The sequence below is a fragment of the Venturia canescens genome, chromosome 1 (genome assembly GCF_019457755.1).
Source record: "Venturia canescens isolate UGA chromosome 1, ASM1945775v1, whole genome shotgun sequence".
In the NCBI taxonomy this organism is placed as follows: domain Eukaryota; kingdom Metazoa; phylum Arthropoda; class Insecta; order Hymenoptera; family Ichneumonidae; genus Venturia; species Venturia canescens.
Genome location: NC_057421.1, coordinates 26548149 through 26574828, shown reverse-complemented (window position 1 = coordinate 26574828; position 26680 = coordinate 26548149). Strand labels below are relative to the sequence as shown.

The 26680-nt window shown below is 38.7% G+C and overlaps 1 protein-coding gene across 6 annotated transcripts in view; it reads right to left on the bottom strand.

Moving 5' to 3' along the window:
* The window catches only part of LOC122419088 (tachykinin-like peptides receptor 99D), a 104563-nt gene that overhangs the window by 30458 nt on the left and 47425 nt on the right, over positions 1–26680 (bottom strand). For 3 of the 6 annotated variants that reach the window (XM_043433366.1, XM_043433362.1, XM_043433360.1), the window contains 2 exons: positions 20355–20601; positions 18192–19383 (listed from right to left, as the gene is read on the bottom strand). In XM_043433366.1, coding sequence (XP_043289301.1) covers positions 18192–18631 — 440 coding nt within the window. In that variant the 5' untranslated portion in view covers positions 18632–19383; positions 20355–20601. The other 3 variants (XM_043433365.1, XM_043433364.1, XM_043433361.1) reach the window with 3 other exon arrangements.

Here is a 26680-nt window from a genome sequence, read left to right as displayed (position 1 = left end):
ACCAGGGGATACTTTGAAACTGTTTCAGTAGTAAATTGAAGTTTGAAATTATATTTTCAATTGTTACCCATCGCAAGGAAATCAATGTAATAAATTTGATAAATATTGAAACTATAGTTGTCGAAGTTTTCGATTAAAAAGCATGAATTTTTTCGATTAAAAAACGTGATCATTTTTTAAAATCCTATCGACTTCGGTATTATTTTGATTCAATTTTTTTTCCAATATTATCAAATTCTTCGTTCTATTATCATACTCATCTATAAGGTTTTATTGAAATTACAGAAATATGTTTCACACTAACGAAATAAATATCGATGAATTTGCTTGCTATCAGAAACTGATTTTCTCTAACAAAATGTTTATCAAAAGATTTAAACAGCTGTGATTGATTTGCCGTGTGCATCCGTTTAATAATAATCATGGTGAATGAGCATAAGCCATGCTTGCACAATGCACAGATGCATATACGCTCGTTTCGGCCCACGATATTCACCGTATGCTACACAAATCAAATTGAAGTGGTATTGGACCAATTACTGTGAGGTTGCAGGATTCGATGATCAACGATCGATCCTTCCACGATAGTCATTTTCATTCGAGCGTTCAACATCATAATCATCGTTAAAACTACGTTAATCAACCCGAAATAATCCGACGAGTTACAGTCGCTTCGTTGGCATGTATTTTCAATTTATCTAATCTACATTATCTTATTTGCCACGCAATTTCATTTTTCGCTCAGAATATATACACTATTCAGGTTGAATAAAATCGGATTTTTATCACATGAATAGAAATTTATTAATCTATATGTAAATGGAGAACGATTTTTCTTGTTCAAACTGTTTTTAATTACAGCAGGCATAAGTTAATGTATTCTTGAACTTCCCCTTCGAGCCTGTAAAAACTGATTTCATACTGGTGGATGGTTTTTTTTTCTCCACGTAATTAGGAAACATGCTGCTTTTATGGTTCATTACTATCTATTATTGTGACGCGTAACAGTACCAAGTACTGCTGTTTTAGCTTGCTCCTCAGGGGAGAAAAAATGAGGGCACCCAAAGAATGAATAACTGTTTACATGCAATCCAAGAATATTAAAAAAGGAAGGCCACGCTGCTAATTCTTATCTGCAGAATCTCCGTTACACTGAGTTAACTCGACTACTGTAATAAGGTTTCATTTTTTTAATTCAAACAAACTGGATTCGATTGAGTTTGAGTCATTGAAATTTTATCAAGAAACATAGAAAGATAAAAACTTCGATTTATCCGAGAGTATTTTCAGCACTGTCAACAAATATTTAAACTTCAGTGAAGTAACCAATTTTTCATTCCCATCTCCTTTGACGTGTCTCCTCGATAATTCAATCCGACTTTCGTATTCTTGATAACCTGGCTTAACGGCTGCCAGAGATTTAAGAGATTCGGAAAAGCGAAAATGTATGGTTAGATGAAAGTTTTTTTTTCATTTTCCTTCTTCAAAATGATAAATTCTAGTGAGTTTCTTTTGCCGCAATTATTCATGTACTCGAGCAACGGAGTCTGGCTAACGCTTGCGTCCGTTTCGGGCCAGGCCAGAACTGTAAAGCATCTTGGCAAGTGAAAACGTCAGCTTTAATGTTTCAAGCGGTAAGTGCCTGCTGACTTTGCTCCTACGAATTTCAGAGTCGCGAAGGCCCAACGTATTCCTCTTTTTAAGAAAGATATGTTAATCGCATACCACGATTGCTCATGTAACATGAAGGAAAAGTAATAAAGAAAGTAGGTAGCGAGAGTAACTTATTTCGAAAAAAAACATCGCAATCAATTTGTGAAACTTTTTAATGTGAAACGAAGAAAATCACTTTTTCAGAGAGTGCTCAGTGGAATATGAAACTGAATTTTGATGCTTTTCTAGCCTTTCTATATTTCATCTTTCCACTCTGTATCTAGTAAAACTTACTTCACTTTTTTCACAAATTGGGCTGGATGAAATTGACCATTCGAACGTGCCTTGAATTTCCATGAGTTCGGTTAAAAACCAGAATATTCTCAACAGTTTCTCATAACCGACGACGAGGGCGACGAGAAAAAACTGCTACTTTCTTGTAATATTTTATTCGCTTGTCTTTCTAGAATGAAATAACAACTCTGCACATAATCTTGCCATCATAATCTTAAGTTTGTATAAACCAGCATATCATGGTAAAGAAGGCAGTAAAACAACATCGGAGTATATGCCAAGTTTGCAAAATTTTTTACCCTTTACTAATCGACTAGCCGTATGATTCTTATTTTACGACAATTCAAATGTGAATTGTAGTCGTTGTGGATATGACAGCTCAGATGTTTGTTCTAAGCAGAGAGAAATTTTATTTTTCTGTAATATTTCTTCCATCTTTTTCGCATACTTATGGATTATATTTCTGACAATCGTCGCCCCCATTCCCTTACAGTAATTAGGTTAAAACAGCAATTTGGCCCGTTTCGTCGTCTTTCCTCGATCACTATTTCCTCCGTTATTTTATATCTGTTTATTTTTTTTATTTCGTCCTTTATTCCGCTTCTCAAACTCATCGCTTTTAGCACGCGTTCCCTCTGCCCTTATTCTCACACAACGACGTTCACGTAAATATTTTCTTTTCACAGCGATCTCAATCGGCTCGATTTTATAGCTTATACAAACTTATAGTTTTCAGAGAATATTTCGGGTTAGATAAACATGCTCGTTTAAACTGGGCTAACGTGAGAAACAAATTTTTTTCAAGGTACAATAATGCCCACTGTGAAAATGAATTTGCAAATTTCTATTGAGTCTGAATTTAGCTAGTCGGAATTTGTATTGATCCATCTTGAGATCAATGCACGACGACTTTTGTGGCTGTGTTTCCTTAAAAATATCCAAATTTAATGGGAACTGAAGACAGGTTGTCTACCAACGACGTCGTGAACGCGAAGATACAAATTCATACAATAAAACGGTGGACGAAATGGCATAAAGTAGCTTGGCTAAACGCCAATCTCTGGTTCATAATTTTCTGAAAGATCAATTCCTGAGAACTCTTCAAAGAATTGCGATGACAGTTTCCTCCTTGGGAATTGGTGAATCCGATGCTATTGAACACTTTTTTCACGCTGGGCTCAAAGCAACCTTGATATCCTGACCCTCCACCCATTAAGAGACACACCACAGCTGAAGTGTTCGGAGGTCGTTATCAACGAAGTTTCCTGGTGTCGGAACGCCAGACATTCACACGAAGTAAAAACGTTATTGGGTGGCAAGCTTCCCGAGTCTGGGGTTGGTTGGCGCATGTTCGCTGCTGCTAATAGCATTTCTAGCTCTTCCTTTGGCACTTTTTTACGGCACGTGTCCTTGAGACTTGTCTGATTCTTACGATAAATCTTTTCCGACTCCTGCCACAGGGATCTCTAGGGACGAAGCAAGGAGCTGACCTGCAGGATGATTAGTGGCTTCGAATTTTAATTGTTCGTTATCCTCGCGATATCAGTCAAAATCTGTCGCGAACCTGCACGCGTTTGACTCATTGCAACACTTCATCAATGGCGCCCGGTAACCTTCGCGTCAAGGAGCTGCTAAATCGACTGCAGCTGTCACGACAAAGGGCCACTTACAGGTTTCCACAATTCCCTCGCCATTTCGTTGTTAAAATTTCTGATTTCTTTACTAAAAATATTTACTGTTTTCGGTCGACTTATCTTCCACGTACTTCGCCCACACAAACTTGTTTCCCGAATGTGTAAGATCCACGTGTAGCCAAGATGGTCTGCTGCGAGGCTCATGAGAATTAGGGAGTGGCATGAGCTTCTTCATAATTTCCCAGAAGGTGAACCGTCCATCTCGTGTCATGATTTTTCTTCGTAGTTCCATAACGTCTTCGGGGAACAAGACATTAAATCTTGTTGCAGACTCCGCGTCAATTAATGCAATCTCACATTCGATAGGAGAGAAAATAATAAAAAATAATCTCCCAAACGTTTACTGTGAAAAGACATTATTGCAATCTTCGTTATTCTATTTGTGATTGAGAAAATTGTGGGAGCATAATTCTCATGGACATCCGTGTCTACTTCACTGCCATTTTCGTAGTCTTGGATTCGTCCGGATATTTTTTGACGTTTTGTTTTTACATCACCTCCGCAGGAACGATGTAGCTAAAGTAGACCTCATTCGGGCTATTCTTGTCTTCGAAAAGTCTAATATTTCAAATTTATTGGCGTCGCGGAAAAATAGAGGCGGAGCCGTGAGCAAATAAAAACATGATTTGTGGCTTAGCTTGAAAGCATCCCCAGATCCTTGAAAGTCTATATAATATAAATTCTAGTGAGATGCCTGATTTTTTTTTCGTTTAGATAAAAAAGTCCTTGGGGAGGACAGAACATTTCTTTCGGGAAAGCTCCACTTTAGAGGAGTTCTGCTAAACAATAAACAATTGTTCTTTGAGACTTAAAAACTCTCGCTTCTCACTTCACCGTTGGTGTATGGACCCAATTAGTAGGTAGGAAAAAGGGTCAAGATTTCCGGCGACCAAGAATTAAATTAAGGTGACTGATAGAAGAGAGAAATCCATCAATTTTAAGCATGATTGACATTTTTTATGACGTCTTCGAGGGAGACATTTTCTCCTTCGTTTACTGATCATTTTCTCGCAGTTCCAGTATGAAATGTCTTTTTCAAAGTATGTCATTTTTTGAATGAGTTATTCTCTTCTTCCGTGGGAAAGATGAACCTCCGACGAGAAAAATACTTTTCGTCTTATTCCGTGAGACGTGGGAGGAATAAATTCATCAGAATTCTTGGTCTATCGAAATGAGAATGCGAGAACGATATCACGTTCTATAAATTCAAGATTTAGTGACCGAGATCGCGATGAATCGACGGCTAATGAAACGCCTGTAACCGTGCGACTAGCTCTATCGTGAATCTTGGCGATACATCAGCCAGCACGAACGTACGATGTCATGAAGCAAGGAACAATAGATTAAGGCACTCGTTATGCCTCCGAGGAACGGAGATTATGAGTCGTGAGTGGAACGAGGCGAGCTCCCGCCTTCATTTAATAAATTAATGTCATCCTCTTTTCCTGCCCACATAAATTCGTGGCGCACTGATCTAAATTAGCATTACGTTTGCGATCTATTTCATGGGTTATCTTGTTTCAATCGCGAGTTATCTAGAGAATAGAATGTATGGAACAACAAAGAGTAAGGAGGGAAAGAATTTTTTCAAATGGCTTTTATGCAATTTTATAACAAAACGGTGTACAAAAATGTAATCGAATTCGATATCTAACCTTCTCAAATTTTTTTCGGTCGGTCAGTAATCTTTTTCCGAGCAGGTCTGATCAGGGAAGAGCGAATGAGTGAAATTTACTCAGTCATATTTCATTGATCCTGACGACCCTCGTCATGATCGATTGTTTTTTGATTCGCTTGCAAGCCAAAAGAAGAAAATCAGCTTCAAAGAATGACCGGAAAACGGGGATGAATTTTATAAAGTTTTATTATTGAAACGAGCTGAAACTTTTGGTTTCTACAGCAATTAAGTGTTTTTCTGGCATTTTCATATGTCCAGGGATTTGTAGCACAGTCGAGTTTTTCATGCTCGTCTGATCATTTCCATTTCAGAGCTGCTGCAACTGTTGTTGCCCGGATCTCTTCGAGTTCTTGTTACTCCACATTCCGGTCGAATCGTCTTTGCTGCCGTTTCCACCGCTAAACCACAACTCGTACCATCCCCTCGTGTGCTTCACGTTATTATCCGACGAGCCACCGATGGCATACGACGCTCTCTGGCCGGAGGAAGCAATTTTTGTCGTCTCCCCTCGCGTATTACGACTCAAGTTAGGACTGTAGTTTGAATCGGTATCGTAGTTTAGATTGGAGTTGTACTTAGTGTTTACGCTTTCGTTACGTTGACGTAGAACGTTGAGCATGCCTCTCGCATTGCCGTTTGCCGCACTCCCAGCCCCTAATGTTCCAACTGACTGCACAACTGGAAGATTCGAACCTCGATTCAATGCTTTTACTGACTCCTGTATGGAGCGGGCTTTCTCACTGGGAGGAAAACCAGCAATGTCATTAATGGAATCTAAGGCGGAGATCATGCTATTCTGGTCGACGATTGGCTTAGGCCTTCCAACATCACGGACGAGATTAAACGAATTCGAAGGCCTTTGTCCAACCATTGTGTTCATGGTTGGTCTCACGAGATTTTGGACTAGTTCAATTCCGCCTGTTATGAGCGATCCCAAACCAGGCTTTGATTTTTCTTCTCTGCTTATCCATTTGTTCAGTTTGTAGTTTCTCGGTTTATCATTATTCGTGTAAGAATCGAATATTTTATTGGCGGATAATTTCGATAAATTAATGGAATTAGGTTTTTTGGATACTGATTTTATATATGACCTGGTCGGAGTCGTGTTAATCGATTTCGATCTAATTAGACCATTGAAATCCTCGTTCCTGGTAGAATTACCATTATCATGAAGGATGACGCTCAACATTTGACCGGGTGTGCGCACAGAAACATCGTCATTGGGATTCGTCCTAAGAGTCTGGTATCTTGGACTTTCGATTTCTTGACGGGCATCCCAGTTCGACGGAGATCTGTGAGGGCTACGCATATTCGAAAGTTGATTATCATCCCTCGGTGGCAAAGTGTCTGCACTGGTACGTCTTGTGTTAACTAATTGTGTATCTTTCCTCCCTGGAACTTTGACATTACTATTTAACGACGTCAAAGGCTTTCGGTTGGTATCGTACTGGAGATTAAAATTTTTATTATAACTAAAACCTGAATTTGAACTGCCTTTGGTTGGCTGGATGGCAGAATATTTCACAGCGCTATGCAAATTGGAAGCAAAATTTCTGTTCTTTAGCATCTTCATATCCAAGTTTTTGTCGGTTCCCATGTCCAAATTGCTAACGGGATTGAGATCACTGGGACTTTGATTTACGGCGAGTAGAGGTTTCCGGTTTGGGAGTTGATTCATGATCGAGCTTAAACTTGTAGCAGCACCATGCACTATGGCGTTTAGATTTACAAAGGGTAATGGCTGGTTCTGATTTTTGGTCTCCAGTGGAGCGGAGTATGATGCTTTATTGTTGCTGATTATGGGAGTATGACGATTCTTGTTTCGCAATTGATTTGCATTGTCGATACTCGAACCCACGTTCATGGTGGTTTCTGCATCTTCGTTAAAAGGAATCGATCCGCCGGGTTTCTGCACCATCACCGGGAATCCCATTCTCATTAGCTCATCCTTCGCGTTTTGAGCTCCTGCTGCTCTGCCTTGATTGAAATTGGCCTTGCGGCTTGGGCTGCCGTTTGTGTTTTGATTAATTTTGGTATTAGCGGATTTCTCTTCGTTTGCAATAAAATAGCTGGTGGTTGGTATCGTAGGACGCTCAATCGTCGGAATTAGAGGAAAGCCATTCGACCTTTCGGTAGGATTTCTGTGCATAACTTTGGCTCCAGGATACAGAGGGTTATCCTGCTTAAATAGTGAACTTGAACTCTTATAGTAATCCTTACGATGAAGAATTTCAGAAGGATTCCCACCCATAATCCTGCTATCACCGTTGGAATTGATCTTTGTGTTGAACAACATAGGGAACGACTGTTGAACAAGTTCCTGTACGTTTCCATTGGAATTTCCGGGTTGCTCGACTCCAGAGTTCAACCCAGAATTCAAGATAGTGTTTGAGCTCGTTGCAAATGGATAATCACCATTCCAAATTGTTTTCCTAGTTGTAGTTTCGGGCGACAGCAGTGTGTTGATCGAGACTTCAACAGGTTGAGATTCAACAGGTATAAATTTTGTTCTCGTTGAAGACGACTGTGTACTTCTTGGACCAGATGCTATAAAATTTTTGATAGACACCCTGGTTTGTTTAGGTTCGCCAAATTGAATGTTACTATATGGATATGAATTACGTCTGTTTAAACTTTGATAACCTTTGGGCTCACTGTTTTGGGCATTGACTGCAGTGGAGATAAATTTGTACAGCTCACTTGGCTGACGGATTAGTCTGTTGAGACCTTCGTTTGAACCACTCGCCAAATCTTTTGTTAAAATAGCGTCAATAATACCTGACAGCAAATGTTTGGAATTTTCAGTTACCAGTTTATTTGCCAGCGGTATACCTCCTGCGTTCATGGACTTTCCTCTGCCACTCATAGCATTGTGTTTGGTACCTCGAGTACCTAGAATGTTATCACTTACGAAAATACTTGGTCCGCTTCTACCGAAACTGCTGCCGGCCACTGGCATTTTCCTAGAGTTGACGCTGGGAAGAACCACCGTCATTTTCTCTGACGTGCCATGTTTGCCGTTCCTTATCAACTGACGTATCGCCTCGAGTAGAACTTCCTCTGGTACTTCCGATGTTTGGGCTGGGTAAGTTCGTCCGTCAGGAACTTCCTTTGAATAAGAAGACACGAAGAGGCCGCCAGGGATGGTGTAAGGCTCCGTGGCCTCGGGTGAATTCGATGGCTCGGCCTCTGCACCCTTACTCCTTTCCACCTGTGATTCGTTTTCATAAAGTGTTCCAACTTTCTCGATGCCCGGCGGCTTTGTGCACACTAACGTATCTCGTTGCCCTTCGATCATCGAGCAAACTTTACCAAGTGGAAATGATCCTAGGCCAGTGTAAGATGCCCCAAATTCTTGCATCGAAGTAGGCCGATTTCCACATACTAATTGAATTCTCCGAGATGCATGATGCTCAGAATTCCCACCACACAGAATTTGACCAAGTGCACAAACTGGCTGACTCCTACGTACTTCTTTCGTGCACATTCTTCCGATACTCCTGCATATTTTTTCAGACACTATTCTGACCTTATAACATATTTGGTCTGATTCCAGGATGGAGAGAGGTACTCGGTCGTCATTCGTAGAAGAATCTCCATTGCTGATTGGGAGAGAGTAAGATGAGCCAAAGTTTTTGCGGAACAAATTTTTAAATATTTTCCACCAAACATACTCAGGTTCGTTTTTAGGAAACTTATAATTGTCTGATCTTTTCGGATTCGATTTCCACAGATCATTGGAAAATTTGGAATCTGACGGGGTTGGCGTTTCTTGCTGAATTCGTAGAACCGGATCTGCGACGGCCGAAGGTCGCGGAGGACGATTCAAAGGACGGTATTGGGCGAGCGTATCGTTTGATGAAGCCAGTTCATTCAATTTTCTGGCACTCTCTTTGATCTCGACGAACAATTTCTCATCAGCATTCTGTCTCGCAGCTTCAACTCTTATGACATGATTCAACAATGGCAATAAACCTAATTTATCAAATTTTGCTAGCTCCATACGCTTACTATTTGAGCTGAGACAGCTATCGGATGCTGCAGTATATTTACCGGTAGAATTATTCGGTATCGTCGATGCACTACGTTCTATGGAGTTTCGATCAGCGAAGCGATCTTTTTCTTTCTTTCTCTTCAATTGTTTTGTCAAGAGATGTTCATCTCTTGCTATTCGACTCATCATCATTTGCCAAGATTCTTCCCGCTCCTCAGGGTCGATCGGTTCGATATTGTCCCATTTCCTATTCAGCTTCCTGAATTCGTTTTCGCTATTTTCCGGGATGTCGTGAGTATCTGGCTGACTGAGATTTCCTGTTGCCGGAGAGATTGTACCACTATTGTTTCTGTCCTGTCGTTCCCCATTTATTGCAAACGTGCTCGAGCCATTTTTCATCGATATTTTTTTTTGGCCTCCTTTTGGTGTTGATTTCTTCCCCATATTCGATAACTTAGCAAGCGGTCTTTGCCCAGCTCTCGCAATATGGTCTTTGTGATAGATTGGTATTTCGTCGGTGGAAGGATGGACTGGCGGACGAGTTATTAGAAGTTCTTTGCGAGACCGTGGCCCTGAAAATGTTATACTCGAATTGACTGTTGGCCCTGTTGAGGAAGGAGTCCCATTTAAGGGCTTTATGAACGTGGACGTACTCGTAACTCGCGCCGTTGTCGTTTCCAATATCTCCGATAGCTCATCATCATCAGTGCTGCTGTCTTCCATACTAGTCACATCCAATCTGAGTGCTATTTGCTGGTCAGATGGTTCATTTTCTTGTGAAGTCCTTGAGCCACCACCGATATTTCCGGCAAGAAACTTTTGATCAGTAACATTATTGGGTTTTTGAGATATGATCGATTTACCAAGCGAATCATGTGTTTTTGCGTTTGAATTATCTTTAGAAACTCCGGCCAGCGTTGAGTTTTCTCGTTTTGATGTTTGGATAGTAGAGAACGTATAAATTTCTGATTTGACGATGTCTTCTATGCCAAACGTACTGTCACGGGCAGTGTTGTTGACAACTTGCCAGTCATCCAATTGACCCGATTCGAGTGGGCTCGGCGTTGCATGAGTAGATTGTGTCAACCCGCCACCGATTGACCCGCTCTAAACGGCATTGAAACGAGAGCTTTTAGAGTGTATACGATGTTCCATCTTTTCTTTATCCATGACCAATATCGTGGAAGCACGCTTCACTGCAAGGAGTTGTAGCAACAAAAATGACAGGGACGAGACATGCCTTCGCGCACAAAAGGTACGAGAGAAGAAAATACCCGAGCGAGCGATAAAATAGAGAAAGCAGCACGAAGCCGACCGACGAAGAAAAAGATGTGTGATTCCAATGGGTATGAGAAGCGAGAAGCCCTGCATGAATGGTAGGTACTGAAAGATAAATTGGCAAAAAAGCTCCCTTGTATGAAAAGCCACCGTTGGAAATGGTGAAGAAATCTTTTTCCAAGCATCTTTCGAGTTAAAGTGTCGAAAGGACATCTAATGGTGAGTAGTGACCAGCTTGAAAGTCGACATTTGGTCGTTAAAAAAATGACAGAATAAGAAACAAATTTGTGGATTAGTAATAAAATCAAGTCTCAACTCTCAAAGTTCTTATTTTGGATTTCTAGACGATCAATCGACAGGCTCGGATCGGAAAATTCGACGATGAAAATTTCTAAGTTTTTTCAAAAGCACTGATTTACTTACGAGGGCGAGTAACGGCAGCAGAAAGTATGGACTCATTCGAATCAGGAGACTCATCGTTATTGAGAGCCTCGCTTACCAGTTTCTCTTCAATTTATATTCCCTCGTTCCCTTCTCTTCGAACCCGCTCTTGCCCATAACATTCACATCTAAGTACTTTTTCTATTGTCATATCATGTAATAATTCGTTTTGGATGTTACTGATAATTGCCACTTTTACGGATGTACCGTGGTTCTATTAGCGACGCTACAATTCAGCATATAATTTTATGCGTTGCTTATCAGCAGGTCATCATAATTACACCGCTTTAGTGGAACATTGACGAGGAAAAGCGTTTATCGAAGTGTGCAGGTTTCAAATACATTTTTTTTATTCCCACAATCAACGTGTTCAAATTTCTTTATCGCGATCCACTGCGGATCGATCAGATATGCTTACATGTACATTACATAAACAGTTACGATTTCCTGATATATTCAGAAGCACTTTTACATGTAAGGGACGGTCCATATTACGTTCATGAACAGGAATTTATTCCTTCGATGTAAAAAAATAGTTTTTTTTTACAACTTAAACATTTCTCGTCATTCTCAAAAAATTGAGAACGAAGAAACTCTCAATTGTCTCGCTTGTTGAATGGACATGAATATTTGAAAACGCAAAGAAAATTCGTGGACTTCGTAGTACTCTCATATTATCAAGGATCAAAATTCGCTCACACTGACATAGGTAGACCGGAAAGTTTTATGTAAAATCTGCGAAAAAAATTATCACGATAAAAGCGTATCAAACGAGAGAAGAAAATTTCCCAATAAATTACCCAAAATTTACTCTGCTAAGAAGGATGTTGTGAATTCATAAGGAGTCGACCCAACGTGTAATGGTCCCTCGAAATTGCCAATTTATATGTACCTTAATAAGGGTTTATGTATGAGTATAAGCAAAGATATATATTTGAGAAAAAAAGACGTTCATTTCGCTGTGTGGGCTCACGATCTCCGACAGGTTTCAACTGCATATTACGGGCATTACGTGCAGATGCGAATGAATTCCGTTTTCGTATTCCCGTCGCACGATCCGCGAATCGTGACTTTATTTATATTGGTAGCATCATCGAGTACGGTCGCAAGCAGCTATCCTCCTCGGTATGTACCTCTCTTATTGATTAGTATTGGGATCTGTAGGTATATTGTAGGAAATGACCATTAAAAACCCTCCACAGCGCACTAAAGTTCCATTTCTTCGTTTTTCGACTTTCATTAGTTCTCTTAATAGGTCGCGGTAAACTCCCTCTCGGAAGAGCTTTATTGGTCATTAGTTCTTTATCGTCGATTCCTTACTGAACCCATATTCATTGAGAATGCACAGGAGGAACATAAAAATGGTGAAAAAGTCATTTTCGGATATACTCGCGCCATCATAACTATAAGTCACTCGTTAAAATATATTTTTTTTTTCTTTAAGATATTTACCCTAATTAGACGGGCAAAAAAAGACTATTTTTACGAGTTTTTTGACCGGTATCGATTATAAAAATGAATATAAAAAGTGTTAGGCCTAAAAAATACACTCTTAAAAAACACAGAAAAAAATTGATATTTATTTTACTCAGTTTTCGTACAGGAAAATGGAGGAGAAGACAGATCCAAAAAAAGGATGGGTGTGCGCTGTTGATAAAATCTCTGGAATGGATGATCGGGGAAAAAAAAATGATTTTAAATTCAATAGGCAAATGGCTATAGCGCACATCATACGATTTTTTATTTTCTCAAAAATGACGAAATGGCGGAGATTTTTTCAAAAACTACGAAAAAGCACGTTTTTTCATCGTTTTTTGCAAAAAAAAAAAATAACTCCGCTCAAAATTTCAAAATTCGTATGGTATGCGCTAGAGACAGGTACGCGATACCGCACTGAACGGTGCGTATCAGTGCGATCAGACAGCCAAATAAACGTCGCTCAGAACTGCACTTAGACTGCTCAGATCTTTATAAACTTTTAGTATAATACTTTTAAATATGTATACTTTTAAAAAATGAAATTAGCAAAAATCGATTTTTATAAAATTTTAATTAAGGTAAACCCCTTAACAAAAAAATGATATCGGAACTCCGCTTTTAATGTTTATCAATGGCTATTGCAGAGGAGAGTTTTTCGAATAACATGCTCGATGTGTTTTAACGATGTTCTACATTAGTAAGCCCTCATTTCTGTAAATCCTTGTTGACCCCTGTCAGAATAGTATTAATGATTCAGAAACGGGAATTATTCCTCCTACTATAAAAGCAGCTCGAATCTCAAGGGAAATCATTCCACATGAACAGCTGCTTTGAAAATAAGGAAAAACGCGATCGATAAGAATTCGAGAAAAAATTAAGTTATCTACGAAAAACGAAACCCTCCACTGGATTGTACTTAAAATTCCACACAAATCCTGTTATTCAACAAAAACTTCGAAAAGGTTTCATCACGAGCGCTCGGATGAATGGGAATAAATAAACTGCAGAACGTGCTCGGTTGATTCAAGTCTCGCAATCGTTATACGTGTAATACGCTCACTACCCATCTCGATTCTATGACGAATAGATGAATAGCGAAATTTATTTAGGAATTTTATTACTTTCAATTGAAAAATTCCATCGTAATTACAACTGCAATATTGACAGAAATCGAAGCCTGGGTGGGCAGCTTTAAAGCAAACTCGAGTCTTGAAATGTAGGAAGTTAGCTCAGCTTTAAGTACACAGCATCAGAACAAAGGCAAGGAGCTGTTTATCCACTTTTAATACGAAGATCATGATTTCGCAACTTTTATTTCACCCTACCGAAAATAAGCACAACAAATTGCTTCGAATATTGGAATTTCAAGGTTATTTTATTGACACAGATCGCTGGTACAAAATAAATTTTATTACTAACGTCTAGACATGAATGACAGTTGAATACATTGGGCATTTTCGGTCGAATAGAGCATCGTTTGACATCGTTTAGGTTCTACTTCATTCTCCATTTCTTTTTGTGTCTGTGCCACACAGCAATGACATTGTCTTTGCCTTGAGGTATTTTTTATGTTGGTTTTCTCGTATCCTTGAGACTTCGGAGTCCGAAAATTGACGAAATTTCGATGGTGATATTATAATTTTCCAAATCATAAAATATCGAGTGCCCTATTTAAAAAGAATCCAGAAAGTCGTACGGAGGCTCAAGAAAAATGAGTCATGAAAAATTGTGGAAATATCATGTTTCGGTAGAATTTTGACGTGCATAAAACCCCCGAGAAGCACCAACATGAGAGTTTAGCCGCTCGGCAAAGGAAAAAATGGAGCGTATGAGAGAATGGGAGAGAAAAACAAACATTTTAATACCTGACTCGCGATGTTCTCTCACGTTGGGTGTAAAAGCTCTAGCTCGCGGCAGCCACGAAGCAAAGTCAGCGACTTCGATTCCTTGGAGAGCTTGCAAAAGGAATCCTCTACGACTCTTGCCCTTTCTTTGTTAAAGCAATGGGTTAGCACTCTTGGAAAATGGAAGCCCCAGAGCAGTTGCCCTTCGATCGGATAGTGACGGCGAATAAAAGTGAAGAAATATAGAGAAAGAGTGAAGGAGGAGAAAAACTCTGTAAGATTTTACCCCGAAAGACTAGTTTTTTTCAAACAAATATAAAGACCGAAGCTCGGAGTATTTTCCTTTTTCTGCACTAATGTCATGCCGCTTCTTCTCTCAGTATTTCCGCTCAGGATCACACCAACAAAAAATACATCGAATATACACAGGAAGAAAACAAAAGCTGAACGAACGATTGATAGATCGCGAGTTTATTTGGGTTCGAGTCAATTTGCGGATACACATGAATCAATCATTGATAGTCGCGGTAGGGGCACCAGACAATTTACGAAACTTGTGGCACAAGACATTTCTACGAGAAGCACCGTCGTTTCATGCTTTTCCATTTTCTTTTTCTTTCACCGAATCAAATGAAACGATTTTCTGGTTTCTGTAGTTTTTCTCCCTCCGAACGTGACCAACCGCTTATAGGTTGAAAAGTACGAAAAATTTGAATTTTTTAAATTCACATCTTCGAGCCGTAAAATTAAGAATTTTTTGCATAAATTTCTCGTGTCTGTTTCTTTTCTTCTCGCAGTCACTGTCCAGACTAGTAATACTCGTAAAAATTGTGGTGATACTTGAGATCGTTCGTGATCGTAACTATATCTGTATGCTTCCAGAGGCTTTCGATTTTCCGTTTATGGTTATGGCGAGCGATAGAAGTAAGGTTGCAAACATCCTTAATGTGACGGCAGACCAATAGTTTTATCGTCAATTTTGACTTTGGTCGAAGTCAGTATTCTCATTGATTTGAGCAAACCCTTTTCGAATAAATAGAGTCCGAAAAGAAATATTTCACTCAGAAGTAATTACGAGTATTTGAATAACAATAAATATTGGAGTTCACTTCGTTGGAGTATGCAAACATCGATTCCATCCTTTATCGGTATTCAAAATGTTGATTTTTTTATGAGGTATTTGGCTGGGTAATTGGCTCGGAAATAATGGAACAGCATCAAAATAATAAAAAAAAACGAAACCGTACGTGATCGTTTTTTAATAGTTCGAGGTATAAAAATTTGTCATTTGTGAAATGGTCCATAGAAATGTGAATGAGCCCAACACATTTGAACAAATGCAGAATTCGTAATAATGAAATTTCCGTCTATACGACAACGAAGTTAAATGAATTTATTCGCGTTATAAAAGGATTATTACTGTATGGGTACGTAAAATCGATTGAGAGTGAAGCATGGAAAATGAGAAACAGAACGTACGTCCGGTTGGGCGCAAAATTGTCACTACACTTGTGTATTACAACTGAAGCAGAAGCCTGGCAAAGAAAAGGACGACGATGATGAATAAATCTTGTTGTTGAGTGAGAAAATCAGGACAGTAGATTCAGGAATTCTCATTCTTGTTGTAATCAACGACCGTTCTCATTCATGCCACATTTCAATTGTGTTAGTGAAACGATGTACAAAGCGTGAAAGATGAAAAATTGTAGGCTTACAGTTGATTCGTCCAATTAGACAAAAAGTGCATGAGTGGATAGGTGACAGAAAAAACTAGAGACGCCGGGTATAAATTTTCAAATCACAAATCCCAGTGAAGAAGGACGAATTACACACCATATGCTTCGTAATTTTTAATTTTATCATCACCTCAAATAGTGCGAATGATAATATCGAAATTGGAATGTTTGCTGGAATCAAGGAAAAGGTATTCGAATATGAAATTTCAACCGTAGCAAATCAATGAGATTTTTTTGTTATTTTTCAAATATTCGATATTTTCCGTTCATTAATATAACGTGAGAATGATATTCGTCCGTCTCGATTTCAAATTAGCGGATATGCAGATTTTTCTAGCGCAAAAAATATCGGATATATTTTCTTCTGCTTTTCATACCCGAGGAATGGAAATCCTCGACAATTGTCACACTGATCTTTTTGATCGTTTTTATGGCCCAGTTAAAAAAGTTTGCGAGTGAGAATTTCAGCGGGAACTCACTCCCCTCCAGCATATACGTGGGGATGCTAAGAGAACCGAATGAAAGCAGAGAAAGCAATAGGATAACAAAGAGAGATTTGCTTGACATGAGAATGAGACGAAATTTTGTTCGCTCTCACTGCACTATTGTTGCTCCTTTTGCTTTAGAGCGAACGAATCGATTGTTGCGTGGACTGCAATTTCCATGCGTTAGCATAACATTTTCCAGTGAGCTTTTCGAAGGATTTCACGAAGTGGCACGTTCCTGCAATGACAAAACTCGCGACGAATATATAGACAATTTTATATGGCGTCAAATACAATAGGAAAACCTTTTTATTCCGTTTTGATATTCTTTTCCAGCATTCTTCTGATCATCGAGGTTCTTTGATCTCGAAAAATCCTATCCTCGATGTTTTCTTTTTTTTTTTTTTTTTATGGCCCGGTCAGTTGCCGAGCTTCAGAATAACGAATTATGAGCATAAAACGGTTTCGTTATCCTTTGAAAAAATGAATATCGGAAAAGTTTTTAAAAATTGTCCGACCATGTGGAAAAGCGAGCGAAAGTTTTCACTTTACATCATTCGTAATTAGAATTGAAATGACTGTTATGCATGAAAATGGAAACTCCAACCAATCAATTGCCAGCACAGTTTTCTCTAACAATATTTTCATCATTTTGCTCGAAAACCTTTGAAAGTATGAATTTCACCGAGAGATCGCTAATAACTTCAACGAGATCGATTTGTATTTGAACAGTTAATCCTACTCTCGATGCTTCCTAGGTTCTCATGCATGATGTTGAGGCTAGTAAGGTTAGCCAACAATTTGAAAACCGGACGATCTGTGACCAATGGACAAAAGCTCAAAGCAACCGCAGCCCTATCGCTGAACACACACAGACACAGTAACACACGCGCTCTCCTCTCATTCGCTTTCGGACGGTAGAATTTTATGATGGATATTGTTTTGCCACACACGATAGTTCAAGATTCAGTTCTGCAAACTATTACACGTATATCCAATATCGACATTTTCGTTTTTCAATTTCGTAAGCGTCGTTTACTCTACGTAGAATCGATTCGTTTTTCCGTGCGTTTTATTCTCCCGCAAAAAGCCCGTTCTGTTCGCCGCGGATTTATTTATTCTTTCAATTTTCACTCCGTTGTTCCATCAGAATTTTAATTTCTATCGGGACTTGAAGGCTCGAATAAAAATTGGACGGACTGTTGATAAAAGAGTTTTATTTTTTCACGTTCCAATATATCGGTGCCAGTTAATCAAAAACCATTTTACAAATTCAATATCTTTCCGAATATTTATGAAAACTCACGGTAAACTGACTCAACCCCTGTGCGTTACAAAGCGGAAAAAACGCGGTTTCACCACGTCATTTGTGGACGTCTGGATTTTTTTCATTGTGAATAACGCTTTTTGTCAATGCAATGATTGTTTTATGATCGTTGAATATCTCGATGCCTCAACGAATCTATTGTCGAAGCTTCCCAAATGAAAAAAAAGTTCTCACGAAAAATACTCGAATAAGGAACAGCCAAATATTCAGTCGCTTCATCTCCACAGCATTCGGATATTCATGTTACTAAATATTTTATAAAAATATAATGACTCATTAAAATCTTACCTGTCAATGGAGATGGCCATGAGGGTAAAAACACTCGCGCAGATGGTGAGAACGGCGATGAATTGGCTGATTTTGCAATAAAGATTGCCGAAAGTCCAGTGGCTGTTCAGCATGTAAGTGTAATTGAAGGTGACATTGAGAGTTGATACCATAGCATCGGCGATGCTGAGATTAACCAAAAAGTAATTCGTCACTGTTCGCATTCGTTTGTGGGCCATAACGATCCATATGACAATGAGATTTCCACCTGTAGCCACGGCTATCATACCGACGAACAATACTGTCCATATCATTTGTCGCCACCAGGGTAGAATAAATTGATTACCGATTTGGCTGTCACTTGAGTTTGTGTAGTTTCCGTTGGTTAAATTTTCGTACCATTGAAAGCTCGTATTCAACGGATAAGCTGTTGGAAAGTAAAGCTCCTCGAGTGACTGCATCACGATTTTTATATTTTTCGCCTTGTCTTGGTTCGCAGCGACTCTTGAAAGAGGCGAATTTCTTTTTCTTTTCGTCGCTTTATTTCAACGTAGTTTTCAATTCTTCTTCGTTGCCCTTTTTCTACTATTCATTCGTTCGTTCATTCAGTAAACAGCTCTGCGGAATCAATAATTTTCTTATTTTATTTATCTCTGCTTTTTCGCGAACCTACTTTATGCAAATTCAAATCTACGGCTTGGGGCAAAGCCCCGCGTCACCTTGACCACTTACATATTCATGTGAATATAGTCTCGCGTTAACTCGTAGCAGAAATTTCGAATTTTTTATCACGCAATCAACTGACACTCCCGCACAAGTATCATATTTGAAATTCACTTTTGAATATTCGTTGAAAAATTCTTTCTTATTTTACATTATTTAATTTATTTTGACTTTAAACTTCTCATTGATATTTAAAATTTTGATGTAATTGTCAATTTAACGTTCCTTCGAATGATTTCACTTTGTCTATTTATTAGCGAACAAGACAAAATGATTTTTATTTAGATTTTTTATTTGTCATCCCATTTCGCGATTACGAAAATAAGTGGGTGTTCAATCGAGATCCTTTTTCCACTTAAATCGACCAGATCGTAACACCAAACACAGTTTTTTGCCATCTTCAGCGTGGTCTTCAATCTCAACGGAGGCGAGAATAGTGTTCGGTATTTTAAAAAAATAGCGTAGAAGAAAAACTAATTCGGGCCGATTCCTGCAAGGAGAGATGAATATTTTCATCAAATTTCGCGTCACGATTGGTCCGAATTGATACCAATTTCGATGCTTCTACTCTCTGCTCAAATCGAGAAGTTTTTAATGTGAAAAACGATGGCTAATAGTCCGGAACGCAGGGGAAAGATGGAGTATTCTAACGCGAGAGGGAACAGTGGTGACAATCAATAATGGCGAAGTGAAAATCGGATGAAGGGGTGTCATTAGAGTGCGATTAATCAAGGCACGATATATCGACGAGTGATGGCGGAAGTATTGAGCGCAAGGACGTGCGGTAGTGTTCGAAAGCGCGCGAGCCGAACCGAGCAAGAGTTTCAGAAGAACGTAAGGGGTGTAAGATGGAGAAGGTTGCAATCATGTGCAGGAAGAAAAGTTTCGCTGGCGACAGTCACAAAGTTGTTCGATCGAGGCACGCAATTGGATCGAACGTTTCTCTGGTCGTTAAGACCGACTCGAAAGATTAATTGTTCTTGAAATCCTCCAACCTTTTGGAGTCCGAGCGTTTGGAAATTCGATCACAAACGAATGTACAAGTTTTCTTCGATAATGGACTCAAATTCCGAAAATAATTTCCAGTCGTATTTCCACTACAAAGAGATTGAGCGGAAGTTTAATTTCTTTGTGCGCATGCAAGCCGGACAGAATACGTGAATATTTGTCGAACAATAAAATGAGACTGTCTCAAAGTATATGAGAATTCTTGTTGGTTTTTGGGTGAAGTAAAAAGACGATCACAACGCTCTGCTGTGGCGCATGGCTCCATACCATTCTCTTCTAACCACCATCTACTCTTTTCTCATTCTTTTTTGTTGTTCTCATTCCTCTCTTCTTTTTTTCTCTCTCTCTCTCTCTCTCTCTCGTTTTTTTCTACTTCTCAGAGTACCCGCCTTGGGTAAACGAGCACAGTCGGCTTTTCATTTCCTCGTACCCGTGGCAGCATGCCATAAGAACCTTTATTTCGACGTCTCGACTAACAGCCACGCGATTCAACCCACTCCAGATGGGCTTGCGGGCACCAAAACGATGAACTGGTTTTTAACTATTTCGCATGTTTCCTTATTTTTGGTGACCCCGTTTTCGTGTGGATACCCTCGGTCCCCATTTTTCTTCAAAATTTAATGTTTTCTTGCCAATCCGATCCCATTCACCACATTGATCTCCTCGTAGATTCAATTCTGTCTTCACCAGGTAAGATAATCTGTAAAACAACAATAAAGAACCAAATTTTAAATGAAAGAAAATTGAACGTTTTATTCTTAAACACCATTTTCAAACGCTTTTTGTAGTGTTCTTTAACACTTAGAATCCATGATCCAATTAAGTGATGATAATAATCTAATAATGATTTAATTAACTACGAGATTATGAGCCAAGTACAATAAGGAAAATTCTAATATAGGAGACTAGATATAATATTTGAAAATTATTCGAACACCATTCGTCTGATGGTTCTCTCAATTAATTTCAGAACACTGCAGGTCTCAAGATCCCTCTTTGATTAGAATTTCGTTGACGTCGAATGGAAAATGGAGACTCGTCGTCCTCACGTTTCTCTACCAATTCTAATAATAGAAACTTCATTAAAAAGATCCATTCGTGTATCAAATGATAGGAAAGTTGGATTCCCATGGTATTCGAATCCACAAATTGTATGGATTTGTGTGCTATGAACAGTAGCTGCTGTTCGAATATAAACGAAAATGTGGAGCATGAAAATTAACGAATATTGTGAAAAGAGCAATGAAAACGAACTTAATAAAACAAACGTCAGTTTGTCCGGTCTACGTGCGGAAGTGTAAATGAAAATTACAGATTATCCGTTATTTTGTAAAAAAAAATCTTTGAACTGTCAGTCAACTGAAAAATGTCACCCGAGTATAATCGAAGTTCGAAAATTCACATTTTCGAGGTTAATTCTCATTTCACCACGTTTTGTTGCGTAATTTCGAACTTTATTGGGAATTTTTCAGTCTGTCGTCTCATTGAATAAATTAAATTGATAAAAGATAATGAACGAAGGAAAAAAATACAACAGAATGAAAAAAGGGATGCAATTTTCTTATCCGTACCAAGGTTAACATTACTTTTTAAGGCCTTACGTACGTCCAGAAGTTTAAAAAAATCGATTTTTTCACAGATCATTATTCTGTATAGTTTTAAGCGTATTTCGGTGGAAGTTGATTGTAAAAATTCCGGATAGATCGAAAGTTATTATAGAAAACGTGACTGCCCAGCGGGAGAGCCTGATGCGTACTGGAAACTTTAAATGCGTTTTTCTCAAAACTACTTTTTCTGGCACGGTCTGCATGATAACTCATACAATTTTTAATATTTTTTATGCTTTTTTTTAAATATTCAAAATTATTTTCTCTATAGTCTCTGTCGAGTCGGATTTTTGATATTATGATTAAAAAATGTTTATAAAACGTAATTAAAGTGTGACATTGTTGACACAAAATGCACATTTTTTTTTAAACTGCCGTAAATTGCTAAAATTTTCGAATTTCAAAAATCCAACTCGACAGACTATAACTATACAACTTTATTTTACAAGAATTTTTTTACGTTTTACAGATCTATCAACATTTCAAGAAGAAATGATGCGGGCCGCGGAGCAAATTTTTTTTCACAGTGCTTCAGGAAACGTGATTTTTTATGTTGTAATTTTTGAAAAAAAAAAATGAAACAAATTTTTTTACAAAGTTTAAATACTAATAAACAATGTGAAAAATTATTTCTATTAATTTCTATTGCTATCCCTTCTAAAAACAATTTTGCTTTTAGCCCGTTTTAAGCACTGCTGCACGTATGTACCGCATTAACGTTACATCATCAACGTACGATAGTGGTCTAAAAATTTCTTTCAGTAGAAACTGTCAGGAGCTAGATGAACTCACATGGTATTAGATCAATGTTATAAAAAACTTTTTGCACAGCCCTGTTCTTACGTGTCAAAAGCAGTGTCGATCATTGCAGATCACCGATGTACAGCGGTACCTGTCGTTCTGGGACATAAACAGACGTGAAATGAAACTCAATTTACGAGCCTCGAGTGGTCCGTTGTTTGGGTGGAGTCACATCCAACTATTGTTTTCTGGCCGATTCTGTTCAGAGAATCAGGAATATTTATCACCTGCGTGACCTGATTCATATTATGGGAACTCGTCACGCTACGTTTCAGGTTCAGGATATCTGCAGTTACCGTTCAATGGGAATCGAGAAAGAGAGAATTGAAGGCAAGATGGTAATCCAGACAGTGAAAATAAAGGATTGTTCCAGAAAGGGAGAGAGACGAACATTCGTTCTTTTGTTTTCAAAAGACTCGAGCAGATGGAATCTCGAAAGAATTCCTTCACCTCGTATGCGTCAACAAGAATCTATACGCTGTCCGACTATTCACTTACTTTTACTACTTCGGTAAACTGGAGTATAAATTCCACGAAAATGGAGCGAAGCACTCTTCCTCACTTTATACTATTGCCGTATCGACATCAACGAATCCCCCGCTGTCCTCGTCTACATATTCACCATCGTTTCAACGATTCTGCACACTACACGGTGAAACGGACTCACAAAATTTATTCATATTCTCTCCATAAAGTCATTTGATCACCTCATTTTCTATTCTATCGATTCGGATAACGATTCGGATGAAGATGATAATAATAAAACTTCATTAAAATATTAAGGAGGGATTCAGCTTTAGAAAGTCAAAAAATTGATTGTTTTCAGAAATTTTTTTAGAATATAGACGGAAATAACTCATGAAAGCGAATTTTTCGGTATAGTTTCAAGGATATTTCAAAAGTCCCAAAACATTTTTTTAATGTGAGTAAAAATGCGTAAAAATTATAAAGAACCTATAAAAACCCGAAAAAATTGCGTAATTCTACATTTACAACACGCTGAAGTGATATTTTTTTCTTTACAATCGTTTTTTTTTCAAGCTCACTAAAAATATAGAATTTCGCAAGTTGAGTTTGTTTGCTTCGAGACCATGCATTCGTAACGCTTTTGTTAATAAGTTTTTTCACATCTCCCATTGCTTTTTTTCAGTAGATTACAAACTGCGAATAATCGCAAAATGAGCTCATTATACTTCCCAAATTACTGCATGGAACATTCCAATGACTAGAGGACCGTAAAAGTGTTATTTTATCGAATAGCAAGAAGAAGGGAAAAACGATGTAGCAGAGACGTCCACAGTGAGAATGGTCTCGGTAATATTTCGAGGGCAGCAAAGTAGATCGAGCGATCGATCAGTCGTCGTACGTTCAAAAAGTGTATATACAAGTGTGACAATGCTAGACATGTCTCCTCTATACGAGATAGGAAACTTCGAAGCTGTGGGGCGAGAGGGACGACTGGAAGAGCAGGATGTTACTAAACTAGAAGGTATCTGGAGTCCCGAGGGGTATCTACGAACGCTAACCATTCGTTTCCTGTATTCCCTCTCCCTCCTTCCGTTGAACCCTTTCAGTAATGGTTCCTGCACTCGAAAAGAATTCACCAGCAGAATGGAAGCGCTTCAAAGGGAAGGGAAGGAGAGAGGAGTAAAATACATCTAGTCTTTTTCTCTGCAGGCGATAAGGGAAATCCATATATTCGTTTCCATGCGGCATGGCACACGGAAGGGCAAAGGAAATGCAAGACACGAACAAGGAGAGACTGGATGTGTTAGAAAAAAAAAAGAAAAAAGAAAAAAAAAAAGATTTGTGGAGAAGAGCTGGTCAAAAAACGGGGTGAAGAGGAGAGAACGGATTGTATTGAGATTATGCGAGGGAGCGATCGGATTTTTCTAATGGCTGAGAAGTCTATTCACCACGACGATGCTTCAGGGGTGGGAACTACCTTTACCAGAATATATATCGTTATAGAGCTATAATATCGTTTCCTGTATTTCGTGTGCCACTGCAAAAATATACAAAACATTTCCTCTCCAGTTGGCTCTCGAAGAATGAATGGGGTAAAATCGACGATTTTAAATCGTTTGCATAGTTCTTTGATAATTTTTCAGGAATGTTCGGTCACCAAGAATATATGGGCTGCGGAAGTAGAAACTCAACGACAATCGAATATGCGAAAGGTCATCCTGAGTTCCACAAAATGATGTCTTGAAATTTATTTGAAGAGATCGTATTTTTTTATTGTTGACAAAACGAAATATCAGATTGCAAACCAGAAATGTGGTGTTTTCCTGTTCCACGTATACTTTTTTCAAATTTTTTAATTCCTTAGCAGGATGGTTTTTCTGTTGAAGTACATACTTTTTTATTGCAACAAGATTTTCCGAAGTTCTCAAACTCCGACACAACAGTCTGTCTCTCAAACAGATGATGTACACCGCCTGTTCTCATACCTTTCTGCGACAAAAACAACGCCGAGTTTTTCATGCCAACTTTAGGGTACACGGAATAAAGTTTTTCGGGGAAATACGCGGAAAAAAATAGAAAAGCCGAGAGGAAAAAAAGTTGAATTCGTTGTGTAAAGATAATAGTTTGGTAGGAAGTTTTCGGGCTGCTGATGTCGTCCTTGGAGACGAAGCGAACTCAACACACATGTGTCCTCATTTTGTATACAATCTCTATACAATTCTCCACACCGTTAAAGAGTCGGCAATAGACTAGCGTACGTAAAAGGGAAAAATATAGTGGAGAGAAAACCTTACGAACGAGGATCTGGGCATCCAGCTGTGCGAGTCTGAAACATGCAAATTTCTTTCAGCCCGTCTCTTGTCGAAATTGAAGACTCGCGCGAGTCTCTATCCCGATTACACGTGAAAAGTCGAGCCCTCGAGACCGACACGCTCACACAGATGGTTCGTTATTCACGTGGATGTACAAAGTGCAAAAACAGTAATAAAATTGCTCTCGACTCTCTATCGAATTGCTAAATCATAGGGACGAGAAATTTGAATGTGAAGTTCTAAGAACTTCATCAAACTAAACCCGGCTGTACTAAAGAACCTTCTATTCCTTTTTTTACCTTTGAATTCCACGTGTTCATTGGAGATAATAAAAAACACCTTGGGAAACTTTATCGTCACACAGCAGGATTACTTGTAAAAATGTCGAAACTACGGTACCGTTTATTTTTATTTCATCAAATAAGAATTCTTCCCCCTGGTGAAATTTAATCTCAAGTGTGGACGTTACGGATATCAAATAGTTCCATGAGGATGCGGTCCTCGGAAAGAATTCTGGCGGATTATTTTTTTCTGTGAAACGACTGCGAACCCCCTTATAAGAAAATGCGCATGTGTTATGAGTCTCTGCCATTACAAATAAGCGACCCCTGAAACATTCGAGCGTCCATTTAGGTCGACGTCACATCTGCGACGTCGTAACTTTTTCACCCAGTAAAACGCTAGCCAACTTTCCGGCGTGCATTCACGGAAGGTTCACGAAGCCTTTCAATTATGCTGGTCATGTACGTGGGGCATAAATCAGCTCCGTATCAAGGCTCGTCTAACTTGGATCAAGGACTTTTGGACGCAAGGGCTATTTTCACAAAACACACCGACCCTAACAATTTATGTTTTGTTTCATTGGCAAAGTGACGTCATTAGTTGTATAAGTACATTGCATTATTGCTGATTCACCGCTGTATTCACACCGTTTGAGCATGCTACGAGCTCCAAATCCCTTTTAGTGACTGAAAAAAATAGGGCAATTACGAAAACTTATCTCGTGGCATTATTTTTTCTTTAATTTAGCAGACTGATCCATAAGCTCAGTTAATTTGTGTATTTTGCTATTTTTTACAGTTGAAACTTTGGTTTTCAAGAAACAATTTTGTTTTATATTTATAGCCCAAGTGAGAAACAAAACTCCAATTTTTATTCCATTCTTCAATTTTCATTTATTCGTTTCCCACACGGACCAAGACAGCAAATGATTAAACAAGCTTTTCTCATTTACGTGGAATCCTAAATTATATGACGACATTTTTCTGCCCCTGTATCGCCGCTGGCTGAATTACCAGCCATTTTCTAGGTTTAACCCTTGTACGCTCATCGCGTCCTTTCATCCTCGCTTGGTTGAGCTCGTTCATCGTCGACGCTCGGCAAAACTATCATGAGACCGCCTTGTCTCCTTCGTCCTTTGTATATAACTTTACATTAAAATGAAAAACTTTAAAAGCTCTGACACGAGATAAACTTTGTCTTTTAGTCCTGCAGTTGAATCAAAGAACACAGTGTCCACCTCGGGCGTAACTTTTGGGTCCCCCGGTACATGTGCTATGCGAGTGAGATTATTTTGTAAAAGATACTGAAA